Below are 27,463 nucleotides of genomic sequence, written 5' to 3'. Positions count from 1 at the left end.
AATGAGCTAATTGAGCACGTTGATATGCTAGCTCAAATTCGAGCCCTATGACATCTTAAGACCATTTAGTTTATGCTTAAGATAAAGTTTGTTCGTGAACGACTTGGATATGTACCGACTTTCAAGTTTTAAACAAACTTCCGCCGGTGATTCTTCATCCATGACGTGATACATCACATCATCAGCCAGACAAAGCCTAATAGTCGCCACAGTCTTCACTTCCATTTCTTTTCAATCCATGTCATCCATTCCTGTCGATTATTTTTCGTATATCACCTTCAACATGCCCTGCTACACTACCAGGCCCTTCACCCTCCTTTGTCATCATCCGAAATTCCCAATTCCATCGAATTTCTTCATGTCAAACTTTGCAGAAGAAACTCCAGTCATCGTAGCCTAATTTGGGTTTTCCGTGCAAAGGCTCAGATTTCTAGAGCGGCATGTGCACAGAGAAGCCTCCGCGTCTTATCAAATAGAATCACTCAACGATTCGTCTTGACGAGACGAATCCAACGCCTCTAAAATCACTTACGTTAAACGTTGTCGGGTCACAGAACCAGACCCGCATTAAGTGACACGACCCAGACCGGATTGAACGTAACCGGGCCGGGTTGACGACAACGGCAGCGGGGGGCGGCACGCAGTGAGGCGGAACCGGCGATGGCAACAGGAGGGAGTGGTTCAGCTACAGCGATGGCTGCGGCAGAGAGGAGATCGTCTTCTCTCTGGTTTTTAGAAAACTGTTGCCGCCGGCGGGAATGCTCGGCGTGGGTTATCGTCGAACGGTGATGCGAATGGTCTCGAACGACGCTACAATATCTCTGTTTCCAGAAATAGAGAGGCTTCCCGACACCTCCGATTCTCCCTCGATCGTCCGGTACCTTTCCGGCAGATCGGAGAAGAACGTGTGCGGGCTCGCTAGCGTCGCCGCCTCCACCACCTCCTCTCGAGATGATTTTTTCACTACGATGGGTTCCGTCGACGATGCGTCGTCAGCAAAGAAAAAAAATTCCCCTCTGATACCAGTACGAAGAACGAAAAAATACGAAGAAATACAAAGAACAACGGAGAAGACAATAATTTTACGGTGGTTCGGCTATGCCTACGTCCACCAAAGCTACAAGTTGTAATCTTTACTAATTATAATCAGGTTACATATACGAATCCTAGAGAGGTATCTGTATAGGAAAGACACAAATATCCCTATACAATAATATCCCCCACCTTATACTCGAGACTAACTTTTATAAATTTTTCTCTAAATCCAATTGTATTTTTACACAAGAGCGGATTGTTTCCTCCGCGAGAGAAGCCCAACATAAAGATCTGATTGCCCGAAATCATCCTTCGAAAGCTCTATTCCCTGACCACCCTCTGACATGTTCTTCACAAACGCCACCAGGTTCCTCCAATTCTCCCCGTCGAACAACTTCTTGTTCATTCTCAAATACGTGAACGCGCTTAGTCCGTCGCCGGAATCCACCCCACTCGTCGTCACAACTTGAGAGAACGCCGCATTATCGTATCTCTCCAATGCATTCTCCCCCGCGAGCTCAGTTTTGACAGCCTTAGCCGCTGCTTGGACTTGCCGAACGAGGCCTTCCGGTGAACAGTTAGCGTGACCCGGTTGCTCCTCGTCCCTCATTTCCATGCACGTGAAGTTCATCACTGCGCCTCTTCGAGCTAGCATTCGCGCGATGGGGACGTAGCCGTCCCGGTGTCGGGTGTTGTAGTACCCCGCCGTCAACTCCGCCGGGTGGGAGCGTGTCTTGTAGTGCCAGTGGATACCGGCGACTTTTCCAGAGAGTTTAGCGCCGGTGCTTCGGAATATTCCCTCGGCTGACGCCAATATTCGATCACCGTGCTCCAGGAGTTGCCTTGAGTACCACTCTATGAAGAAGATTCCGTACTCAGATTTCCATGTGCCTTCTCTCTTGAAGAAACCCGTCTCCTCCGGCAACTGGTTATAATGGCCAGCATCATGGGGGCCGCTCTGCCCCCATTCTTTCTTCCCGACTGCGATTGCCGCTGCTTGTAGAGAGGCTCTCGTATACTGTTCATGTAAATATTCGAAGTTAATCATCACATTTTGATACATAATTTAACCACGCGATGGTGGGCGATTCAGGACTGTAAATCTAAAATCATCCTTTACCTTGTCGTAGCACTGGAACTCTCCAATGCCCGGGAACCTCCATGTGCCGTTGCTTTCGGGATAGGAAGGATATCTAAGCTCTCCACAAGGACCCATACCCACTTGAATTTCCTGCAAGCATGTTCCGGATTAAAACTAAAGGTCTTTAATGGCGACAAGGAAGGGAGGCGTTCCATGGGTTCCCCACTGTTAGATATTCCTAGACTCAAAAATTTTTCTGAACCTAAACAGAGACTTGAGATTTGTTCTCATGAATCAGTTGTCCTCACGTCTGAAATCTCCTATTGTCTCTGTGACATATTTGATCGTTTTCTTTGAGACAGCAAAGTTCAATTAAATATTAGAATAAAGAACAGACTATCTGGGCTGCTCTAGTTCCAAAGTTGCAGGCAAAATTGAAGGTTCTGTTTACTGATTACTGAAGAGATTAGGCGGGCTTACCACAATGACATCTCCCAGAAAATCTTTGAAGTTTTCGCGGAAACTGGTCATGTAATCGGAGTAAACTTGAACGGGTGTTCTGCCTCGGAGAACAGGAAGTGAATCACAACCCAAGGAAATGTATTCAGGGTTCCTCCTCCCTGATCTGTCTGTGTACACAAGATCTGGGTTTTTGCTGATTTCTTCGAGCACCCATGGAGGTAAAGGTATACTGAAAACAGTGAAAAAGACAATCCAAGTATTAGAAATTTAGAAGAAAAACAAGAGAACAGGTTAATTTGGATTCCCCCATTCCTTCTTGCCGACTGCGATTACTTAAATATTTTATTATTTTTACTTAGAAATTAATGGAATTATTCATTTATAAATTCTTAAAATTCTTCAAGATGGCTTATACACTTGAGGACGGCGCTCAAGGATAAGATTATTTTGAAATGGACGTTCCAAATCTAAGAAATCCTCTCGTTGAAAACATGCGCAAGCTTTCTGAAAACCAGAAAAATCTCCTCGTTACAATTCCAAGATAAGTTTTTGGTCAAATCTAGGACTACGAAAACAGTCATTATTTCAACAAATCAAAGGAAACATTAAAGATAATTTTTTTAATAAAATCTGAAACTCTCTGAATAGAGGATACAGTTTCACACAACATTCAAAGTTGAAACAAAGAAAAAAGATTAATGACACTGAACAGGGAATTGAAAGGGAAAGAAAGCAAGCTCATACCTGCAGGAGTCTCCAACGTTGCCTCCGCACTGGTGAAACGACATCACTACTTGCAGCTTCAGTCCATGCCTCTGCACCATCTGCACAAGCTCCCGGTACCCATCCCAGTTATATTTCAAGGGTCCGTCTTTCTCCACCAGCCCCCACCAAGCATCCACCATTACCCCTTCCACGCCAGCGCTCTTCAGAGCCATCAAGCTCGCGTTCAGCGACCGCGGCTTGTTTAAGCCGCCCCCGGTAGAGACAGTATCCAGAGGCAGCATCACAAACACCGGAACTCCTCTACCCATTTTCCGGTGACCCGAACCCGGGTGAAACCTTTCCGCTTTCTCATTTCTCCGGTCATCAAAGGCGGAATACCCTTTATGATCAACCGGGACCTGCATTTCATGGATTGAAATCTTGGCCCTGAAGCGGGAGGGGGGCTTGGGTGGCGCGTAAGAGGTTACGCCCATTGCTTCTTCTGATGATTTGGGGGTCTTGGTATCTTTGAGGCCGACGAAAGAGGAAGAATAACGCAGCGTTAGAGCCATTTTCCTGTTCGCTTTCGTTGCAAAGAGGAACGTGAATGAAGATATGCCTGCAAGGGTTACTTATAGAAGACAAAAAGCTGCTTTTATCTGAGGGCTCACACGGAGAGGGAAAAAGTCAAAAAAGAAAGCCACCAGGTTTGCTCACCTTTTTTGGATTGAATTGGACAGCTTGGTCCTCAGTTCTGGTCTTTGTTTTGCGGTTATATCAATATCTACAAACCCTTTTTTTATGGGAATGTTATTATGACCTCAAATTTGCCGGCCGCATCATCATCATTTGGCATGTCTGAACCAAATAACAAAAACCATCTTAATCTGATTACCCTAATTTTTTCTTTTATATATGGGGGCGCTTTTGTTAGAGTTTTATCACCCGAAGTAAGATCATGGAGTAGAATCATCAATTGCGGTTGAGAGAGGTCAGGGAAACAATTTATCTTGTAAACTATTTTATCATTATAGTGGAACTGTAGCGGTGGAAGATAGGACGTAGTTTCACCTTGAGGCAAACCTGTATAAATCTTGTATCTTTCTTCGTGCTTGTTTTTTCTTCTTTTGTGTTTATTATTATTGTTCTCGCTAGTTTGAAATTAAGGCTTCTAATTCCTAACAAGGAGCTCGTCAAGTTCTGCTCAACCCTATTCAGCTTTTCAAAGACAGTTGTTTACAATTTTGTCTGCCAATGGGATTTTGATGCCAGAAAAGGGTAGCACTTTTGGAGTTTTTTTTTTTTTCTCAACAATATCCATCCCCAACAAAATGGGTGGGCAAAGAAAGAAGATGGCATCGAATACTTCTTTTTGGCATTTGGTCGAACAGATGATAATAAAGCTACATTAGAGGAGAGTGACTGGGAAAACTTGTGGATGTGCATCAATTCCTTGTTTTTTTATCTCCAAGTTGGTTTCCTTCTAAATTTCCACATCTTTGTAGCTACCAATTTCCTAACTAGTGTGAGAGAGACCCAATTTTACAGAACCTCATCTTCTATTTGTTCACCTAGTTTATGTGAGTCATGGTCACTCATTTTTTACCAATATTTGAGGCCAGTCCCAGTTGAACTAGACCTAGAATTTTTAAAATTTTGTATATATTTTAAAATATTATTCTCTAAAGGCCTATTGACCCACCCTCAGCTGTTGGCAGTGGAAAATTCTGGGAGCCAACGACATTATGTGGATGCTTTCTGCCCTTATCCCTTCTGCTGTCCTCTCCCTCTCTTTCTCTGTCTCAAGCCTTGAATTTCAAATATGAAGGGAATCTCAGTTTCAGGTCAGGACAGAAACCAAGTGACCAACCAATATGTTCTCTACTGGTGAAGATCTGCATGGGTTTTGATCTCTATAAACGTTCATCATTTCCACCGACAGTGGTTGGTGTGACACTCCTTTTGTCTTGCAGAAGAGAGGTCCCCAGCTGTGCTTTCTTGTTGTCTTCCTTCCACACTCACCCTATTCAATAACACCTTGCATCATGCGACCATAAGCTTCTCCCTTGCTTGAATGTGAGAGTAATGCATTCCATTCTTTGGGAGATTAAGCTAGGATTAATTGTCTATTTAGCTGAATCGGATATCCAAAAATCTGAAATATATTTATCGAAAGCAGTGTTAAAATTGTTTCAAAGAAGCAGAAACTGTTTTGTTTGGTTATATAGCTATTGAAAGTGTTACTCTCATGTAAGATAGTGATAATGCACTTTGAAAAAGGTCTGCTTGCCTGAAAAGAAATATATATCTGAAGAAGAGAAAAACAAGGCCTTCTCCGTTGCTTCCAATATCAAAATATCCAAACTGGAAGAAGATACACCATCAAAGAAATGGTTGCTGCATTGCCTAAAGTGTCCATAGGTTGGGCTCCTCTAGAGGCCAAACCAATTGTCGACAAGATGTTGATGGGAATATGGCATCCCATTAAACATTTAGAGCCTCATATATGGCTGGATGGATGTTGGCCACTGAGGATAAAACTATCTTTCAACTGATTTAGGTAGGATTCATATAAAAGTAATCTTTCCTTGGTGTAGGTGAGGAGAAAGGGACTTCTGGTATATATATCAATATTTCAAATTCAAATGTCCGGAAGTTTGCTCACATGCAAGAAGAGATGTTGTAGCTCACAATTGACAACTTGAACAACAACCCAATCCACCACTCCACCAACGAAATGTCTCAAGCTGAGTTTTTAAAGTTCATTTTATTAGCTGTTACTATTTTCGAGATTCTAAATAGCATTGAAGCCAATTTTGTTGAAAAATAATGAAAATAAAAAACACATGGTAAACTTGAGATTAGTGGGAGAATAAGTAATCTAAAGTATTTCATCTGACTCTACCCTTTAAGCTACTGACCAAGCATTCAACCTTCCAATCATACACAACTTAACCTAAACACCCAAGAGTGAGGTAATATATTCAAGAGTAAGTATGTACAATTGAAATATAGCCTTTAAGCTACTGACCAAGAATTCAACCTTCCAATCATAATAATCATAACCATAAACACCCAAGAGTGAGATTATTCAAGAGTAAATATGTACAATTGAAATATACCCTTTAAGCTACTGACCTAGCATTCAACCTTCCAGTTATACCAATCTTAACCATAAACACCCAAGAGTGAAGTTATTCAAGAGTAAATATGTACAGCTGAAATAAAGTATTTAGACCTAAACAAAGATACCTTAATATGAACCCAAATCTCCAGATGAACCAAATAAAAAGGAGACAAACTCCTAAATAAAGGATGAAAAAAATAGACTTGATATGCTAGACTCACTTCGAAGCCCCACGCTTGAATAAAGGCATTGACTCACTAAAGAAAACAAAGAGAGAAATATTTTAAAACCTTTAATCTTCTTTAATTTTATGTTCTCAATAATAGCCATTTAAAAAAAATGTGAAAGAAAGAGGAGAGTATGCAATATATCAGAATTACTTGATGTTGAGGCTAGGCCAAAAAAATTTAAATAATTGTCATGGATAATATAATTATGGATAAACTATTATTTATTTGATCAAATTGTATTCATAAACCTACACATCAAACGCATCATACATAACGTGGAATGTAATAAATGAAATGTGAAATTTGAATAGCCACCTAGAAAGTAAGTGATTTAGCAGTTGCTAAAGAAAATATACAACTATTAGAAGCTTCAGCCATGTTAAATATACAACTATTCATTTCCGCACCTTACACGTATCTTGTAAGGGATCTCATGCTTTCTTGGCAGCAATTTTCATCAGAGTTTTAAAATGGAGACACATGAAGATTTCAAGATTGTGCTACTGGAAACACAGAACCAATGTTGTCCCCTCTGCAACGGTAGCACTTTATGTTGACAGGATATGGACCCAGCTGAACGTAGTTATCTTCCTCACCCGCAAAATAGCAAATTGTGTATAGAGCGATTTCAAATTCAGGGCTGACTCCAACCAGAGAGCTAGACACAGTTTTGAGGACACCATTCCACTCAAATTGAATTGTAAGCAACTGGGTTTCTGAATCTGGCTGCAAGTTCCAGAAAGATAAGTTGAAAGAAAATCTAACGGGTAAAGATCGAAACATGAAGTGTGGACAAACCAGACAAATTTCAAAACAGCAAAATGTTAAAGAACCTGAGAGACAAAAGATTAAGTTTATGGAAAATCTAACAGGCAAAGATTAATGTATACAAATTTTGACAAACCAGAGAGAAAACATGCAGGATAGAAGAGTAGTTTCGTGATGAACCAAAATTAATGCAAAAAAAATGAACATTTCAACAAAGAGAGACAAAAAGATAGATCAGAAGGTTGGAATTTTATCTTAGTCAGACCTGATTGGTAAAAAAGAGCAGAAAGATCCAGGTTTAGCACAATCTAGAAAGTATGAAATCTGAGAGGTGCCTAACATCCCACATTGAAATTTAGATGTGAAGCATTATTCCCTAACAGGTCCACTAGATCAGCGTGGTTAGCAAGGAAATGCACAGTCAAATCAGATCAGGGGTTTGATTACTTACAATTTGCACATGCCTTCTTGGGAAAATGAAACCCTGATAGTCAACCTTCCCCTTTGCCTCTTCAACATAAAACTACAAAAGAGGTAAGCCAATGAGTAGAAATACGATAAACGCAGGTGAAAAGGATTAAAAGATATGTATTACTAATCTGGAGAATTCAAATCCAAAGATCTAGTAAACAGAACACTCCGACTAATTCACACAGTACAAAACATGAACAGGTTATATGAAAGTTTCTGTATGCCTGGACACGCTCAAAAAAAGTTTCAAGGGCTCAAAAATACTTTAAAAAGAAAAACAATCAAAAGCCATCTCCACCATGTGCGATGGTACTCTAAAAAAACTGTTAACCACCCTTCAAACTACTCCATGCAAACTGCAGGAACAGACATTAACCCACAGACAACTTTGTCCTCATATTCAGGTTTGCTAATTTTTCCCTAGCCAGCACACCTCCTTCCATTCAAAAAATACTTGGAATGATTTTCACCCATCTGATGCTCCACTCATAACATAAATTTGATGAACCCCAAGTCAATTAGAGAGATTTTGTCTCTGCATATTGCATTCCTAATTCAGTTTTCAAGTAATCCAGTTTGCATGTTATAATGTCAAAAGCTAAAAAAAACAGGAAGATGTAGTCTGTTATCCCACAATATTTACCAGTGCTCATGCTTTAAGGATCTATGAGTCAACTGATATGGCTTATTTTAATCATACTCACAAACTATGTGAGTGAATATTTCCTCCATTCTGTTTTATTATTGATGATATCATTCTTCGGAAGCCCTTTGGCAAACTCCAATGCTGCCATAAGTAAACTGCTGGTTCCAAGCCAGGTAGGGAAAGGCTGTGCCAGGTCAACAGCTGGCAGTCTTCCTTCATCGAAGCTCTCACCCAAATGTTAAAGCCAGAGAAGAAACACAACAAAGAATGTGATTTCAAAGTAGATGTTTTGTTTACACTAGAAATGCAAGGAAAGATGAGATGATGCATTTTAGACGTAGTAAAACCTTGAGATAAGGCAGTGAGAGGGAGACCAGCAAAAAATCAGGTTGACCACAAAAGCTGACCCTTCTTCTCTACAAAAGGCTCTTTAAGGTTGTTGAATGTCATGATTTCTTTTATGTCATTAATATAGTAGGCCTTGGGTACTAGTATTAATTATAACTCAAGAAAGGACAAGGGAAGCAGAAGTTACATTTCATTAGCAACAGTAACAGAAAAACAGATGCCAATTCTAAGAAATATAAGTGGTAACTGTTGCAAACAATAGCATCATTACGTGAAGAATTCACAAATACGATTGTAGTTGGTCTGCAAGAGTGAGACAATGCCAGTCCGCAGGCTAATTTATCCCTTGACCCCCCTTTGACAGTTGGACCTTAAGGAGAATAAGTAAATTAAGAATTCAAATTCAATGAGATCAGATTTTGCAAATTAAGGAGATTGTATTTTACCCATCTCCTAATTAAATTAGACAGCAAGCCGACAATATTATTTTGCCACTTCTAAAATATCTTATTTCTAATTAAACAGGTGGGGATTCAACTGGGAGATAGTGAAGAGAAGGTTCTACAATATGAAATCAATGTCTCTTTTGTGAATAAAAGAAATGTCTTACAAGCTTTAGACGATACATCCATGTTGTTTTTGTCATATTTCTTTGCAGAACATAGCTATTGTTATTTATACCCGAAAAAACCACCCAAAATTATCATAAATGGAGTATATTTGTCGGGTGTGAAGCAAAATTATAGAACTAAAAATGTCAGTCACCTGAATCCAATTATGAAAGCCAGAGACCTCCTGTTCTCCACGCTGTTTTATCTCACCAACAAAAACATGTTCAAATGCAGAAGAGCTACCTGATGTTCCACCTCTATCATATAGATCAAACCATAGTCTTCTCATCATCTCCTTAAACTCGTCATAACCGTCTGAAATGATCCTTTTAGAAACAAGATATTTGTAAAGATATTTAATAGGTGCAGTCCTAGAAATCTCCTCTACAAACGCAGCCTGCTCTTGCCTCTCTTGTTGAGTGACCACTTCTTTGCATCCTTCATTCGGATTGTAATTATCTAATAAAGAACAAAACCGAGAGTAAGTAGGCCGTCTGAAAATATCTTCACTTAACCATGAAAAGAGGCATCCTTGTGCCATGTCTTGTTTTTGGTAACTTTTTTTGCCTTCCCCACAGTCAATTTCATAGTCCTTTCCAGGGATCAAACGATTAGAATCAAGCTTCCAAAGCTTATCACAAGCTTTTGCAAGATCTTCAAGTTCTTCTTTTGAAGGTTCTACCATCGAAGAATGATAAACCTCCTCGGAGTACTCCTGTTCACTCGGTGGGATCGTGTAGCTGGTCCGGTGACCCCCGTAGTATACCTATGACGTTGTATAAGTAACACAGTAGTTCAGTCGATGGATCCTAATCAATAATGAAGGCAAGAAATAGGTTTGTTACATTTGATATGATTAAAGAATTATGCCTTACTCTATCCGGCTTTCGTCGGTGGGACTGTCCCCCAATAGTCTCACAAATGTCATTAGATCCCGTGTCCTCCGCCTGCATATATCATGAAAGAAAAAAGAAAAGAAGAAACCTAATTAAGACCATTTTACTGTGAGATACTTACCATTCTCTAGAAGATCAGCTTCTAATTTCGAATAACGGACAGTATAATCATAAAATGTAGGTTCAAAATTGACAAATCACCGTGTGCGAAGTTTGACGCTGTGGCCTCCGACCAAAAATCTCCGAACCGTCATTGCTTCCTTGACCTTCTTCCTGCAACCACACAATCCGAAACCTGAGATACACTACAATTGAAACGTTCTCACCAGTTCTGGGCAACAATGCTAATAGAAGTTGGGACCTTTCGATTCCATGTTGGGTGCTCAAAAGTTGGCCGAGATTGTTCTTCATGATCCTCTCCAGATACGACCTGCAGCAGGAAAGGAAGAGACAGTTAGAGGTTCAAGCTGACATGAGCAGGTAAGACAGAGAAGAAGAATTAGAAGCGGAGTAGCATTAGACCTGAGCCCAGGTAGATCGAGGCAATCGTTGTTCAGATTGGGGGCTACTATTGTTGTCGTCCTGATTACCAAGAACCACGTCCATGAGACCCTTGAGAAGACCTTCCATTTTGTCTGTAGCAGTAAGAGAAGAAGAAGCAGAGGAGAAGAAATTGTCAGTCTCTTTGTATCCAAGTCTGGAAAGAATGAAGCAATCGCTACAGAGTCGTATTGTGATGAAAGTCAATGGAGATAATCCTAAAAGATAATGGCGTATGGGAGAAGTTTCTGATGTTCACAAAAAATAGAGAATTAAAACAAAAAGAAAAAAAGAAGAAAGAGGGATTCTGTTCTGCCGACAGATCTGTCGGCAGCTTGCCCGATTCCCTGGAGTATCAAAAAGGCGCGTTCGTCGGATAGAAAAACCGAAGAAAGAGGGATAAACTATTCTAAAATAAACAGTCACCTTCCTTTTGTATCCTCCTCATTTTGCAAAGAAGAGGAGGACCAAAAGGATAGAAAGGGAGGCCCCCTTTCTATTTCCTACCCACACAATAATTGAGCTTCTTTTTTACCCACAATTTAATATTTTAAAAAGTAATATATCAACATGATTTGATCAAATAACACTTCAAGAGTAATATATCAACATTATTAGATCAAATAATACTTCAAAAATAGTTTAATTTTATTTCAATAAACATACCTTGATTTACATTAATCTGATAACTATTTTTTAGTTTTTGGTTATCTATGGTGATAACAATTATTTCATAGTAAATGGTTAAATTATTTTTTTTAATTGTTTATGATTCAGATACCCCCAATTTTTTCTTCAAAAATACAAATTTACTAACTCAGACTTGAAAGTAATCTCAAGATTTGTAGTCACATTAACTTACCATATGATTTGTAAAGAAATAAGGTTACTCAAATTCAAATATATTATTAAAATAATAATAATAAATAAATAAATAAATAAAATGCATGTGGGGTAGCCCTTGAAGTCCTAGGAGCCTTAGTTGTTTGTAGTGGGAAGTCCTTCAAGGAGACAATGGCATTATGTGCATGTTATTTGCCCTTATCCCTTTTGTTGTCCTTGATAAATAGAAAATTATCTTTTTTTTTCTGAATGAAAGTTTGTTTGGTTTACAACATATTTATAGTAAAAGAAGAGAGAATTTGTAAGATGACAAATTGTTCTTCCTGATTTCAGGAAACATATTGCAATTGATCCGATATAGCTTCCCTTTGACAAATCATGCTACCATAACTAAATTTTTTCCTTCTTTTATTTAATAGTTCATGATAACACTCTCCCTCAAGTTGGTGCATAGATATCTGTCATGCCCAACTTGTCAACTGAGTCACGGAAGGTCTTACTACAAACAACTTTTCTAAGTATATTGCTAGTTGATCTTCCAACTTAACAAATGGAAATCGAATTATCTTGGCTTCAAGATTCTGTTTGAAAAAAATTTTATCCACCTCAACATGTTTGGTTTGATCATGTTAGACTAGGTTATGAAAAATATCAATGGTTGTTTTATTATCTTAAAACAAGTTCATTTCTCCACTAGGAGCAAATCCAATCTCGGTTATCAGTCTTGTAAGCCACAATAGTTCACAAAGACCCTTGCCCATTCCTCGAAACTCGGCTTTGGCATTGGATAACGACACTACCTTTTCCTTCTTGCTTCTCCATATAACCAGATTCCTCCTACGAAGGTAAAATAACCTGAAGTGGACTTTTTGTCAACAATATTTCCAGCCCAATCTTCATATGTGTAACTCTCAATGTTTAGATGCTTCTTGGAGAACATAAGCCCTTTTCTTGGAGAGGGCTTTAGATAACGAAGAATCCGAATAAAAGTTTCCATATGATCTTCATTGGGATAGTGCATAAATTGACTTACTATGCTTACAACATAAGCAATATTTGGTTAAGTATGGGACATATAGATTAGCTTATCAACCAATTTGTTTATCTTTCTTTATTAGCTAGTACCTTATCTGCATACTCTCCAAGTTTATGATTTTGGATAATTGGAGCGTCGCAGGCCTACAATCTAGTCATCCTACTCTTGATAGCATATCTAACACAATCTTATTTGAGATAGAAATATGCATTTTTTTATCTTGCTATAACAAAAATATTTCTTCCCAGATTTTTCATTTCAAATTCAAATGTCAATTGTTCTTGTATTTTAGAGATTTCTTCCATGTCATCCATATAATAATCATGTCATCTACAAAGATTATTAGAGATATTAACTTTCCAAGGACATATTTCAAGAATAGAGTATGTTTTGAGTTACTTTCTTTGAAGCCATATTTTCTCATAGTCAAGCTAAACTGACCAAACTATGCACAAGGTGATTGTTTTAGCCCATATAATGTGTGTTGCAACTTACACACTACCTTAGTTTCTTAGGATGTAGTATACCCTGGTCGGATATTCATGTAGACCTCAAGATTACCATAAAGAAATGCATTATTTACGTTAAACTGATACAACAGCCAATCTAGGTTTGTTTCAAGGGATAACAATACTCACACTACCTTAGTTTTTTAGGATGTAGTATACCCTGGTGGGATATTCATGTAGACCTCAAGATTACCATGAAGAAATGCATTATTTACGTTAAACTGATACAACGGCCAATCTAGGTTTGTTTCAAGGGATAACAATACTCAAAGGGTATTTTGTTTTGCCACTAATGAGAAAGTCTCTTGCTAATCGATGTCATACGTCTGTGTATACCCTTTTTTCACAAGTCTCGCCTTATATATTTTGATGGACCCATTTGCCTTGTGCTTAATGGAGAAGATCCATCTGCACTCGATTGTTTTCTTCCTTTCGGTGATGAGACTAGAGTCCAAGTTTTTTTTTTTTTTAGCCTCCATTTCTTTTTTTATGGCTTGAACCCACTTTAGATCAGTTAAGACTTCTTATATTCCACTAGGAACATTGCATGAGGATAATGTATGCAAAAGGCTTTAAGAGGTTCTGACAACATTCAAGCAAACATGTAATTCACAACTGAGTATCGCGAACTCCTTTTTTCAAGATCTGGGGAGTATCAATTTGGTAGTTTGCCATGATTGTGTCTAAAAGGTAACTTATAACGAGTAGAAGTATATAAGTTATCAACAAACGAAGTTTCAATAGGAGAGCGTACCTCAGGAATATTCTCACAAGATTGATCAAAGTCTTCAGGTACAGATGAAGGGGGTTCATTCTCAAATTCAGATCCTTGAAAATTATTAGCACTGATAGTTCTTTTTTTTTCATTCATAAAATTTTCCTCAAACCCTGGCCACTTTCGCCAAATATTCTCGCTTTGGATGTCCCCATGAAGAGGAGACATGAGTATCAAGGAAGGATAAAATGTCCTAGATTCCAAGAAGGTAACATCCATAGTGACCTAGGAGTGCTTAGTGTCCTAGGAGCGCTTAGTGACAAGGTTATAACATCGATATCAATTTTTATGTGTGTCGTACCCTAGAAAAATACAACGCATTGTGCATGGATCAAGCTTAGTGTGTTGAGTTAAATGAAGATGAACAAAGGCCACACATCGAAAGGTTCGTGGAGGAACTACCAAAATAGTAGGTAAAGAAACACGGTTGGAAATAACTTGTAATAGGGTCTTAAAATCCAACACTATTGATAGCATTCAATTTAACAAGTGAATAGTTGTGGTCACAACATCTTCCTAATATATGTTGGGCATATGTGCTCCAATTAAAAGGGCTCGGGCTGTTTATAAGATATGCCTATTTTTCCGCTCAAGAACTCTATTTTATTGAGTATAAACACAATAAGTTTCATGTAAAAGACCATAAGTTTGAAAATAAGCTTGGAATTCATGATTGACATATTCTCCTCCATTGTCAGATAAGAGAATCTGAATTTAAGATGAAAATTGTCTTTGAACCATTGTATGAAAGGATCGGAGGTCACCAAAAATATCATCTTTTTGTTTTAACAAGTACAACCAAGTCATTAGAGTGCAGTCATCTATAAATGAAACAAACCATTGGACTTCAAAAGGGGTGGTAGTAGAAGAAGGACCCCAAATATCAAATTGAATTAAAGAAAAAGGAATTTCACTTTTATGCAAGCTTACTCGATAAGGTACACGATGACTTTTGGCCAAAATGTAGGTTTGACATTTAAAATCCGATTCATGTAATTTTGAAAATAAATTTGGAAACAAGTGTTTCATGTACTCGAATGATGGATGCCCCAGACAACGGTGCCATAGTCGAAATTGTCGCTCCTTGACATTAGTTGCATGTTCCATATAATGACCTTTGCGACTTAAAATCATCCATGTAGTACTGTTTGTCTCATATCTTCAATTTTTACATAAACATATGTTTGTTCTATTGTAAGAAATGGTTGCAGTTGTAGCACATCACTTTGAATCTTATCTAACCGATCATTCAACCTGTCAAGAAAAGTCTAGAATCTATCTTTTTGTAACATAGAATTATATTTTGATATATTGACCTCGCACTCCATCGGATTTGGTCTACGAAAATCAATCTCTCTATAAGCCTTGAAGATCATTGTAATAATAATAGACCTCCCTGTTTGCCTCATTCTAGTCACCTGTCTTTTTAAATCATATATTTGGGAAGTGTTAGTGACATCATAAAAGATTATGGCAATAGAATCCCATACCATTTTTGCAGTTGGATATCGAATAAAAATGCAAATCAAGGGTGAGTCCATCGAGTAGATTAACCATCAACTTACAATTGCATTTTTGGTTCTCTATTTTCGAAAATTGGGATAAGTTAGTTTAGGTTCTAGAAAATCTCCATTAATATGTCCCAATTTATCTTTTCCAAAGATACATTTCAATAATTTAGGACCATAAGACATAATTAGTTTCATCCAACTTGACATCAATTTATGGAGCGAAAGAGTCAAAGCTTGGTGTAAGAATCTGTGTTTGAGTCAAGACTTACATGATTCTTGTCGTCAAGTCTTCTAAGATAGAGTCTACTATTTTTTAGTCGAATAAATTATTCATGTGAGTTCTATTCCCTTGCCCAACAAAATTGAGGAAATAAAAAGGAAGTGCCACTTATTTATAAGGAGAACCATGACTTAAGAGGAAAATAATGCTAACGAACACAACGAAAAAATAATGCAAATGGAACATTTCCCATCAGTAATCACGATTTCGATCCAAGAGTCATGATTTCAATCCTAGCGACAAACGGCTCGATCAATTCGAGCAGTGATTAGCAGCTGCAATCCAAGTGTAGGAGTGACCATGCTCACCGCACCACCTCTCCTTCACCACTTCCAAGACTTGTCACGTGTCGGCTATCCGCTTTTGCAACACCATAGGAATTGTTTTGGCCGGTACTCCACTCATTTTCTTTGGGATTTTTGCTTTCTATTAGATAGTGCAAAAATCGAAGAACAATGACGAAGAGTTGGAAATTGAATATGAAGCCTGACTACGCTAAGCTCTATGTTGAGAAGGAAAGGGCACATAGATAGGCATATTGTCAGAAGGTGTCAAGGAGAACGTGTAAGATTTTATTAAAAATCACTTTATTCACCACGAATTATAACAGAGTTTACATTGGCATTTATACATAAAATTTATAACTGTTATCAAGTCTTTCTCCTCTCAGCTAACCAGTCTGTTGCCTCTGATTTTGGTAATGGAAGTCTAGTCTTTAGGTTTTTGTCCCCCCTCCATATTGAAACAGACGTGAAGTCATGAAGTTTGGAGCGAAAAAATCAAAGAGAGAGTGGAATACTTTTGGTGAAAATGTTAGCAACCTCTAGGTGAGATGGCACATATATCGTGTGAAGTTTGTCAGTAACAACAAGTTCTCGAAGGAAATGATAATCTAATTTAACATGTTTGGCTCACTTGTGAGAAATTGGATTAGAGCTCAGGATTGCATTTTTGTTATCACATAAGAAAAGAGGTCGATGTGGAATAGAAACATGTAGATCACAAAGGAGATGCGCAAGCCAAAGAAGTTCAACTACAGTGAGTGCAAGAGCATGATACTTAGATTCATAGCTGGAACATGATACTGTAGGTTACATTTTAGCACTCCAATAAATCAAATTGTTTCCAAGATAAATGGAGTAACCAGAGGTGGAGCGACGAGTGTTAGGATAGTCTGCCCAACATCAAAGTAAGCAACGAGAATGGAGTAACCAGAGGTGGAACGACGAGTGTTAGGATAGTCTACCCAGCATCAGAGTAAGCAACTAGAGTACCAGGAGTAGCATATGGGCGAAAGGTAAGGTCAAAGTGAACAATGTCTTTGACATAACGAAGAATACGCTTAACAGCAAGAAAATAATCTTTAGTGGGAGCATGCAAAAATTGGCTAACAAAGTTGACTGCATGGGCTATGTCAAGACGAATGATGGTTAAGTATTGAAGGGTACTAACAAGAGACCTGTAAAGAGTGGGATCCAAAACTGATCATAGGTGTAGGAACAAATTTGTTATCAAGTAGTTGAGCTCAAGTAAGGATATCTCATGTATATTTGATCTGGCTGATGGATAATCCATTAGTAGTTGGTGAAGCCTTGAAGCCAAGAAAATAACTGGGTGGACCCCAAATCCTTAGTGGCAAACTCATAATTGAGTTTAGGAGTGAAGCTGGTTATAAGAGTTGGGTTGTTGCTAGTAATAATGATATCATTAACATAAATAACATATAGATAATGTCTAAGGCTTATGAAAAACAAATAGAGAATTGTCAACACAACTACAAGATAAATCAAGTTGAGTGATAAAGGAGCTGAAGCATTGGAACCAAGCACAATGAGCTTGTTTGAGACCATTGAAAGCTTTCTGCAATTGACAAACGTGATGAGGACAATGAGGGTCAATGTCCCAAGAGGTTGTTTCATATAAACATTTTCAATGAGAGTACCATTGAGGAACACATTATTGACATCAAATTGGTGAAGATGTCATTTGTTTATCACGATAATAGAGAGAACAATTTGGACAGTGGTAGCCATTACAACAGGGCTAAAGGTGTAGATCTTAGCAACGAGGAATATTTTGAGATGATTAATGGATCTATTAGGTAGATATTTGGTCCAAAACACCCATTTGGAGCCCACAATGTTGGTGTTGGCAGGTCAAGGGACTAAAATCCATGTCATATTATTTTGCAAAGCTTGAACTTCTTCATCTATGGTAGCAAACCAAACAGGATTCTTAGTGGCAGATTTGAATCTAGAGACAAGGAAAGCGCAGAGAAGTCTAGAGGATCCAACGACACCGTGGTTGGTCGGATGGCGAGGTTTTAAAATACCATCTTTAGCTCATGTAAGTATAGGGTGAGAACCCAACGATAGTGCAGAAACAGGAGCAGGAGGAGTGATTCATGTCTCAGTAGGTTCTGGATTGGAAGCCTGGTGCAATAAAGAGGGACCGACAAAAGAATTAGTGGTTTGCGCATACCAGACCAGATTTAGCTTATGTACTAAGTGTGGTTAGTCAATTTATACACTCTCCAAGTGAAGAACATATGGATGTCATCAACCGTATCATGTACTACTTGAAATCATCTTCAGGGAAAAGAATTTTATTTAAAAAGGGAGGTGACTTGAAAATTAAATATTATACCGATGCCGATTGAGTTGGGTCAATAGAGGATCGACAATCTACATCTGGATACTTTACATTTGTGGGTAGAAATTTAGTCACTTGGAGAAGTAAAAAACAAGAGGTGGGGGTTAGGTCGTCAGCTGAAGTCAAATACAGGGGAATGACTAAGGATTTATGTGAATTATTATGGATCAATAATCTGATACAAGAACTACACATTGAGCAGACAAATCCTATGAAATTATATTGTGATAATAAGACAGTATGTGATATTGACCATAACCCAGTCCAACATGATAGAACTAAACACGTTGAGGCTGATAGGCACTTTATCAAGGAAAAGCTAGAAGCAAGAATCATTGAAGTCCCTCATGTTCGGTCTCAAGATCATTTTGCCGATGTGCTGACTAACGCAGTGTCTTACCGAGTTTTTAACAATTGTCTCAACAAGTTGTGCATGAGTGAAATCTATGCACCAACTTGAGGGGGAGTGTTGAGATTTCTTCCCATATACAGATTGATACTCTTTCCTTATTCTTAAAATCCTGTAAATCACTGTAATCTCTCTCAATCCTTCCTTGTATATATTATTACAATTTATAAAACGGCTATTTAAGCCGGATGATGTGAATAGCAAAATAGCGAAAATTGAAGTCTTATTTTTTAACTCTTTACACCCACTGCTTAGAAGGACGATCGTACAAGATCGCAAAGTTATTCTCCACTTTGTTACCCACTCTGATGTCATGATAAACGGGAACTCTTTATTTTATTTTCTGAATGAAATTTTGTTTGGTTTACGATGTATGTATAATACAAGAAGAGAGAATTTGGAAGATGACAAATTGTTCTTCCTGATTTCAGGAACAGATTGTAATACAATTGATCCACTGCAAGTGGGGTGAAGGGTCAACCACGCACCCTCCTGAATCTAAATTGTGCCCAGGCCCTTGAGCTTGAGTTAGCATTCATTGCCAAAAAGGGTACCTTTAGGTGGGTGAGCTTGTGGGTTGGGTTGTTGTTGGGGGGCCCTTTCACCACCCCCCTCTAAACCCCAATTGATTTGGTCCAACCAGATCAAATGGGTGCATATATTAGCTACTAGAGAACTTGGGAGTCCTCAAGTTAATTTACTATATTTTTTTAAATTAAAAATATTAAACTAAAAACAATTTTCCAATTTACCACGTAGGAGAGATTTAGGGCACTTTTGTGTAACAGACAAATACCTCCTTTCGCTTACTCTTAATAGACCCAATTCGCTCCAGGTTTGCACTTGCTATGTTCGAAGAAATGACCAAACCAGACTACAATTCCTTTCGAGATTCCTCGTCCCAACATCATGTGAAAAGGAATCAGCATCCCTGCCCTATTCACACAGACTTGACTCTAATGGCGATGACGAGGAGCCATGACCTCGCCACTCGCCGGTGAAGATGAGGCTAAACAGGAAGTGACAATCAATGAGCTGTAAAGCGTTGGTGCCTTCTTTTGATTTTTTTCACAAACGCCATGAACTTGACGTCGACACCAGATCACATCACTGCCCGCTTTTAAATTGTAAGAGCATTTATGAGGAGATTCATTGCCCACCGCCGTAGGAACCACGGCGTTCCCACGGCCCCGGCGCCCTCCGCCCCCACAAACACCCCGTAACAATTTACAGAACAAGGAACAGTTCAACTTCTCGGATCAATTTTCACAAGTGGGAAGACAACTTTGATTCCGTAGTTTATATAAAATTCCTCTTTGCCAAAAAAAAAAACAAAAAAAACAGGAGATGATTTCCTCAAATACAGTAAATTTACTAAACACATCACTCGTTTATGCACGAGGGTTGTGGGATGTGGGATGTGGGATGTGGGATGTGGGATGTGCAGTATACTCCCAGGCAAACAAGCTGAAACGCTCTCTGAATTTATCGGTTTCTTTTCCTCTTTGTCTGTGTTTTTTTTTTTTTTTTTTTTCTTTTCTCTCAAAAGCTAGGATTCTTCGGACGGCAATCGCTTCTGGTATATATTGTTCCTTCGAATTTTTCCTTTTCCGGTGACTTTACCCTGCTGCAACGGTACCGGCTCTGGCGTGGAAATTCTGGTTTTTGGTGGTGGATTTCTGACTTTCTTTTCGTGATGAGACTTTCTTGGCTAGATTCCAGTTTTTCTCTTTCGCCTCGTCTTTTTCAATCTGTTCTTGTCTGCACTCTTCGCTACAGAAAGGCGTGTCTCCTCTGCATGACGAAATAGCAGAAGATCAGAAAAAAATAAAATAAATAAATAAAGGCATGAAAGAGAATGAACACCAAAAACAGACGACCGGAGAATCACTCAAACGGACTGAAGAAAAATAAACTAGAGACACTAATCAGATCCTTTCCTCTCAGAACATCTAATAACATCTTTTCCATTTTTCCCGTTCAAACAGAGATTAAGACCCTTTTTTTTTATTTTGCATTTGGTAATCTACTTCAAATTTTCAACAACAAAAATAATGTAATATTAATTTTTTGGTTTGTGCGGATCCAGCGATAAAAATGTTCAAACAAGACCGACTACAGATCATATCTGAAAATTTCCCTAATTGTTTCCAAAAAAAGAAACAAAAAAAACCCCAACAAGGGTAACGTAGTCTCGAATTCCTCACTAAAATTCCACAAGGGCAGCACGACCTTGCCCATAAAAAAAAAAAAAAAAAATCCATCAAAACCACCAACAAAATGTAGATCAAACGATTCGAATTTCTAACCTGTACATGAAAATATCTCTGTTCTCCCCAAGCGACTTCTTGCACATAAAGCACGCTTCAAGAAAATGATGGGGCTCATCGCCACGAGCACCGTAGAAGAGTGCAGACCTGGGCGGTTGAGAAAGCACACAAGCGGACAAGGCTCTGTAAGTCTGTCTTCGATCGGAAGACGCACAGAGAAGAGGGTGTTTTCCGGAGAAACCAGCTTCCACATCAGCAAGAGAGGCGAGACCCTCGCCTTCGGCCAGCCCCGGCCGTCTGACCGATCCACTTAAGCCGAAATCCATCGAAGAAAGCTGGGCGTATTTGAGACGACAAAAGAGGAGGAGAAAGAGAGAAAGAGGAGGGGGTTTAACCGGCGAGGTGGATGGACAGCGAAGGGAAGGCCGAAGGAGCGACGTTTATAAAGGGGGGCGGTGGTGAAGACGGAAACGGGAATTTTCAAACCACGGCTAGAATAGTATCTGGAATCCAGCCGAATCCATTGGCTACACAAAAACTGAGTTCCGTAACTGCCCCAAATGTTGGAGATTATTACAGAACTATCACTAGTGTACGCCAATTCTCCATGTATTTTTTCTCATGATTTTCTCTTCCATTTTTAATATATAAAAATAAAATTTATTTTTTTTATCAAATGGGAGTCATCTCCGTATATTTTTGACTCATTATAATACAACCGACCAAAGTAAATGTAGCAATTACTACATTCATTAAAAATATAAGTATTTATTTTTTTAAGGTGAGACATTGAACGTGACATTGACCAATTTATTTGAACAAAAACGAAGAAAGCTTCTTCTTATAAGAAATATATTAGTCAGTCTTATCAAATTAATGTCATAATTAATTGCATCAAGTCGATGTACCCATAAAAACGGACATGTGGGGACACCGTTTTTTACCCTCCACGGTCAGTGGCAAACCGGTAATTAATACGAAACACGTACTCATTTTACTCTCGCGCCCCTCTGCTTGGCTGCACAAAGCGAAACCGCCCGGATTTCCGATATTTCTCTTATTAACCTACTCCGCTGCGGCACATGTTTCCGACGTCAGCGTCCACCTGCAGTTCCCGGTGTCTTCCGTCGCCGTCAGACCTTTTTACCGGGAACACCCCGTCGCCAGACCGGTTACGTCACCTACTACTCCACTTTCTGTCCTGCCTCTTTTGTCGTTTTCCGGAGCGGGACCTGCCTCCAGAATGGGTCCCACGGTGAGCGTTATTTGTGAGCTCTACTTCCAAGGTTTTTGTTTCCTCACCCGCTCTCTCTGCCCGGGCATCGAGACACTTCCTCACACGTGGGGCCACCGTTCCGCTCCACATCGCAGCCTTTTATTAAGTCGGAGCTACGTGGAGGAGAACGCAACGCCGCGCACTTTAGCGTCGTTAGCTTCTCGGAGCCCATGCCTTGGGCCGTTTCCACTCTCAGACACAGCCGAGCGATATCTGACTACGCACCGGTGTGTTGCCACGAAACAGTACGACGGGGGTGGAATGATTGACGGTAATGATGAGTAACATTAAGCGGCCCCCATCGCTGCTCCATACACCGCAGAGATCGTCCTAGTTCCATGGTGGCACGTCCTACAAAAACGGAAAATAGGGACAGGTGCATTAAAGAGAGCGTAAAGCTTCCCGTGTCCTCCGCCTAGACCGCTGACACAATCGTCATGGAAGGGCACGAATAATAAAAAATTAACTCGGGACTCGTAAAAATCTGACTCGGGATCGGAGAACACGTGTGAGTAAAGCTAGTGGCAAGCTTCTCACTTCTCTTTCCCAAAACTCACTCCAACTCCTGCCGCACTAACGCTTCATTACGCTTTCACTTTGGCGAGGAGAATTTTGACTTTTGGTCTAGGGGCTTCCAGAGGGACGCTTGAGACGTGCGGTGGCTAAAAGGCTAGTGAGTGGAGGGGATGATCAAAAGGGTCTGATGAACAAAATGCATGTGCACTTGTAGACACATCAAGCGTGTTCCCCCGGTAGCGAACATGTTGGGAAAAAAGCAGCCCTAAAGTCTAATTGTTCTCTTCTAAGCGATAATCAATATTTTTTAATTAACTAGCTTGGAATCTTATATTTTTCTTTAATTAGAGTGATAAGTGTGGACAAATGGCAAATCAAAACTTTAATGATGGCCCTAAGTAATCTAAGCTAGATTCGTGGAGGTTGGGTTAAAAAGCAAACCACTCCAAAAATGAACTATGAAGGTTTAAGTTTTTATTATTATTGACTACAACTTAAAATTGTGCTCAAGTGGCTAGGAAATGTATCATTTCACTCACCGACTACTCATTATCACGGTCACAAGGAAAAATTCAATCCCAATGAAAAATAATTATTATGACTGATATTATGATTGATATTGACAAAACACTTAAAAGAGACTTTATTATGGTTGGAAAAAACATAAGGACAATTTATAGAGAGACACTATATGTTAGGCCCCGCGTAATATAAGTGTAGGGAGAAAGTAAAATACATATGAATTTCACTTTTTCCTGTTTTAGGTATAATGGGAGGGAAAGTGAATTTAGAGGGGTTGAACTCCAAATTCACTTTTCCTCTCTCAATTACATTGGGTTCAGGCTGTCGGGAAGGAAGGCTCAGTTGAATGAGTGTTTCGGAGAAAAAAAAAAATTCTCTCTTGCTTGCGACCGACCTTCGGCGATTTCAATCGCCCTCTATGTGACCTGTTTCCGACGCTCGACTCCCTTCCTCTCGCTGTCCCTAGTACGGACGACCTTCGGCGACTTCTCCCCCCTCTCTACAACCTCTCAGGCTCCTCCCTCGTTCGTGACCTTCGGCGATTTCAATCGCCCCCTCTGCGACCTCTCCCCGACACTCGACTCTTTTTCTCTCACCGTCCCCTGCACTGACAACTTCTCTCCCCTCTCTGTAACCTCCGTTATTCATTCTACTCGTTGCAACCTCTGTTATTCGTTCCACTAGTTGAGCGAGGAAGACAAGCTATAGTAAATCGCTTTAAATTATTATTATTATTAATTTTTCCTCTTAAATAACCATTGTTATTATTTATGTTATGTTTTATTTTTTTTATAATCTCGTTTTTCTTTTTTTTTATTTTATATTCATATTTTGGACTTTTTCATTATGCAATACTTAGTATTTAATTACTTCCCAATTTTATTTTTTAATTATAAAGTATAATTAAAACTAATAATTTATTTTTTTATTTTCTTTCATTCCTTTTACAATATTTTTAACTTTGTTTAATGTTTGGGTCAATTGGAGTTTCTAAACAATCAACCTAACCTCGAGCCATACTTTTAAGAACTCAACTTTACCCCGAACCATTATAAAGTTGATACATGTTAAGAGACAAACACAATGTGTGTAGGAGTGGCCTGATTAGTAAATAAGGAGAACTTTATTAGATATGGTATAAAATTGTAATTACGCAAGCTGATATTTGTCCTCTTATGTGTTTTTTTTTTTTTAAGCCTGTAGCCCTAAGGACATTGTAAACACTTTCACATAATTATATAGCCTCAAGGCATGGGGGTAGAGCATTCAAGTTTGTTCCTCTTGGCTCAAATTCGTCTATACACCTCTTTTTATTTTTCTCTTCTTTTTTTTTCCTTTCTTTCTTCTCTCCTCTCTCCCAAGAGCTATAATTCATCTCATCTCTCCTTCCCTTGAGAATTCTTGTGTTTATGTCTTGTCCCTATAAATCAATAATAAAATATTTTACCTGTGAATAATGTGTTGAGAATTGGACCAATTGATTGGTCAAATTAGGTAAGAGAGGAATGAGGCCTTCACATTCTTTAGTCACAAACTTGCTTAAAATTGGTTTATTTATTATAAATCATAAATCAAAATTATTTTTATTTAAAATTTTAGTTTAAGTATACATGATACCAAACAAGGCCAATAAATTAAATTATAATTAGGGTTTGTAATTTTTATTAAACTAAATTTTGAATAAAATATAATAAAAAAACAAATAGGATTTAAACAACTAATTTTCTTGAATAAAAACCCTGACTTCGGAACCCAAACTCAAAAAACTAAAAAAAAAAACTCTAAATGTCAAATCCGACTCCGACCCGATAATCTTTCCCATAACACCATCCTCGTCAAACCAATTTAAACCCACCCCACCCCACTCCCACCCAATCCTAGTAAAGCCAACCCATCCCCGACTAATCCCTACCTCGTTTTATTTCCTAGTCTCATCCCTATGGGTCAGATTTGGAAAAACCATCCTTGACGTAAAACCCAACAAGTTTTTTTCTCAATCCATGGTTTTCAAGTAGGTTCCGGCCGGGTTCTCTAGTAAAACCTAACTTGATGCCCACACCTATGGCCTCCTTAAGGCATCTTGGGATTGAAATATGGTAGGGAAAGCAATTCCCATTTTTTTGTGTTACCTCTTCGTATGAGAACTCGGATAGGGGGAGGGACTCCCCCAACTAGGGGTCACATCGAGGTAAGCCGAGCCCGAACCTGCCTATGTTCGAGTCAAACTTGATTTAAATATTTCAAACTCGAGCTCGAGCCTAAATTTGTTATTGAGCTTAAGCTCAATAATTTTAACCGAGCTCGTGCTTCAACATTCGTTTAAAACTTTTCAAAAAATACATGTATCGAGTTCAAGCTCAAACATACATTTAAAACTTTTCAAAAAATACATGTCAAATAAATTATATATAAAATTAAATATACATTTTACATAAAATTATACATGACCTCTACATAAAATTGAGCATGACCTCTACTTAAAATTGAGCATGACCTCTACTTAAAATTGGCATAAGGGTGACATCGAATCCAACTGAGTTCGAACCTTCCTATGTTTGAGCTGAACTTTATTTAAATATTTTGAACTCGAGCTCGAGCCGACCCTAACCTCAAGCCTAAAATTGTAATCGAGCCCATGCCTAATAATTTTAACTGAGTTCGAGGTTAACCTACATTTAATAATCTAGATAAAATATATGTCAAATAAATTATATATATAATTATGCATACATTTTAAAAAAAATAACGGGGGAGGTTCAGAATTGAATCTCAATAATGGATTAAAACGTACCAATATTAATCTTTTTTACCCCAAATGTTGTCTAGCTTATTTCATAATTTTTGAATCTGGCCATAAATTTACTATGACCTCCTTAGTGCCTTACAAGAAAATTACAAGAAATATTTTAAATTTTCTTAGAAAAGTTAAATGGACCTCTTATTGCCTCTTCTAGGAAAATAAATAAAAATTAATAATTAATCTAATATATTACTATAGTTATTGATAAAATTCTAACCAAATAAAATGTCAAACACAAAATTGCTATGAAAATTGCCTCATGCTAAAAGTATTATATCATCAACTATCAAATACTTATTCAAAATTTTTTTATAAGGTTTTCTCTCCCATCTTGGTAGGAAAATCTTACTTATAAATATATATAATTTTTTAATCAGAATTTTCAATTAGAAAAATACTTCCAAAACATATGAGGTACTAATAGTCTCTAGAAAGGTATTTCTACTAAAAATGTCTTTTCAATATTTTTTGAAAAGAAATCACTAATAGTTCCTAGAAATGTATTTCTATTAAAATGTCTTTTCAATTTCTTCAAGAGCTATGAGGAAGGACTGTCGGAGTTTAAGAAAGAGTTTTTTTTCTTTCCACTTGCTTATGATAGAGCACGTGCGAAATCATCTTCATGCGGGGGGGGGGGGGGGGGGGGAGTTTGTCTTTCTGGTTTTTGGTTTTCCCCACTGAGACGACATCGAGGGACGCCGGCGAGGACCTATCGTCAGGGGTGATGGCAACGGCGGAAACAGAGGCGAAGGCAGACGAGGGGAGGAAGAAGCTGAAGGCTCGCCGCCAATGGCGACAACAACGGATGGAGGGGCTTGGCGGTAAACGAGGGGAGGAATAATCCCTGCCCCCTTGCTCTTGCTCCCGCTCCTGAGTCCCCGATTCTCAAGCCCGTTAACGAGCCGGCTCACGAGCTTTCAAACTAAACCATGGTTCGATCAAGCTCGGCTCGTTAACACATATGAGCTTTATTTGGGTTCGAGATCCAGATAAATCGAATCAAACCAAGCCGAACTCGAGCGGCTCATGAACCGGCTCGATTCAATGCCACCCCTATCCCCAAGCGCCTTAACCGCTTTCTATGGAGGTGCTGGGCTTCTCATCTTTGCAAGAGTTGTTGTCTCTTTCAGTAGATTTGTAAATT

The 27,463-nt window shown here is 38.7% G+C and overlaps 2 protein-coding genes across 2 annotated transcripts; both read right to left on the bottom strand.

Moving 5' to 3' along the window:
- Positions 1-1,276: 1,276 nt before the first annotated feature.
- On the bottom strand, positions 1,277-3,861 carry LOC137948920 (beta-amylase 3, chloroplastic-like). The gene is made up of 4 exons (XM_068795137.1): positions 3,323-3,861; positions 2,597-2,807; positions 2,156-2,266; positions 1,277-2,053 (listed from the first exon to the last, which is right to left on the bottom strand). Exons 1-4 carry the CDS (start codon positions 3,853-3,855, stop codon positions 1,277-1,279), a joined length of 1,632 nt encoding a protein of 543 aa, XP_068651238.1. The 5' UTR covers positions 3,856-3,861.
- A 2,994-nt stretch (positions 3,862-6,855) lies between these two features.
- On the bottom strand, positions 6,856-11,301 carry LOC137948833 (uncharacterized). Its single transcript, XM_068795012.1, has 7 exons — positions 10,903-11,301; positions 10,742-10,810; positions 10,582-10,653; positions 10,360-10,431; positions 9,639-10,250; positions 7,860-7,931; positions 6,856-7,366 (listed from the first exon to the last, which is right to left on the bottom strand). Exons 1-7 carry the CDS (start codon positions 11,008-11,010, stop codon positions 7,130-7,132), a joined length of 1,242 nt encoding a protein of 413 aa, XP_068651113.1. The 5' UTR covers positions 11,011-11,301; the 3' UTR covers positions 6,856-7,129.
- Positions 11,302-27,463: the final 16,162 nt, after the last annotated feature.

This window comes from Aristolochia californica, unplaced genomic scaffold (genome assembly GCF_029961685.1).
Source record: "Aristolochia californica isolate CCGP_79_NKW_82.1479 unplaced genomic scaffold, dmAriCali1.0.hap1 SCAF_13, whole genome shotgun sequence".
NCBI lineage: Eukaryota > Viridiplantae > Streptophyta > Magnoliopsida > Piperales > Aristolochiaceae > Aristolochia > Aristolochia californica.
Note: the sequence above shows the minus strand (reverse complement) of the source record. Positions and strands in the feature narration are given on the sequence as shown.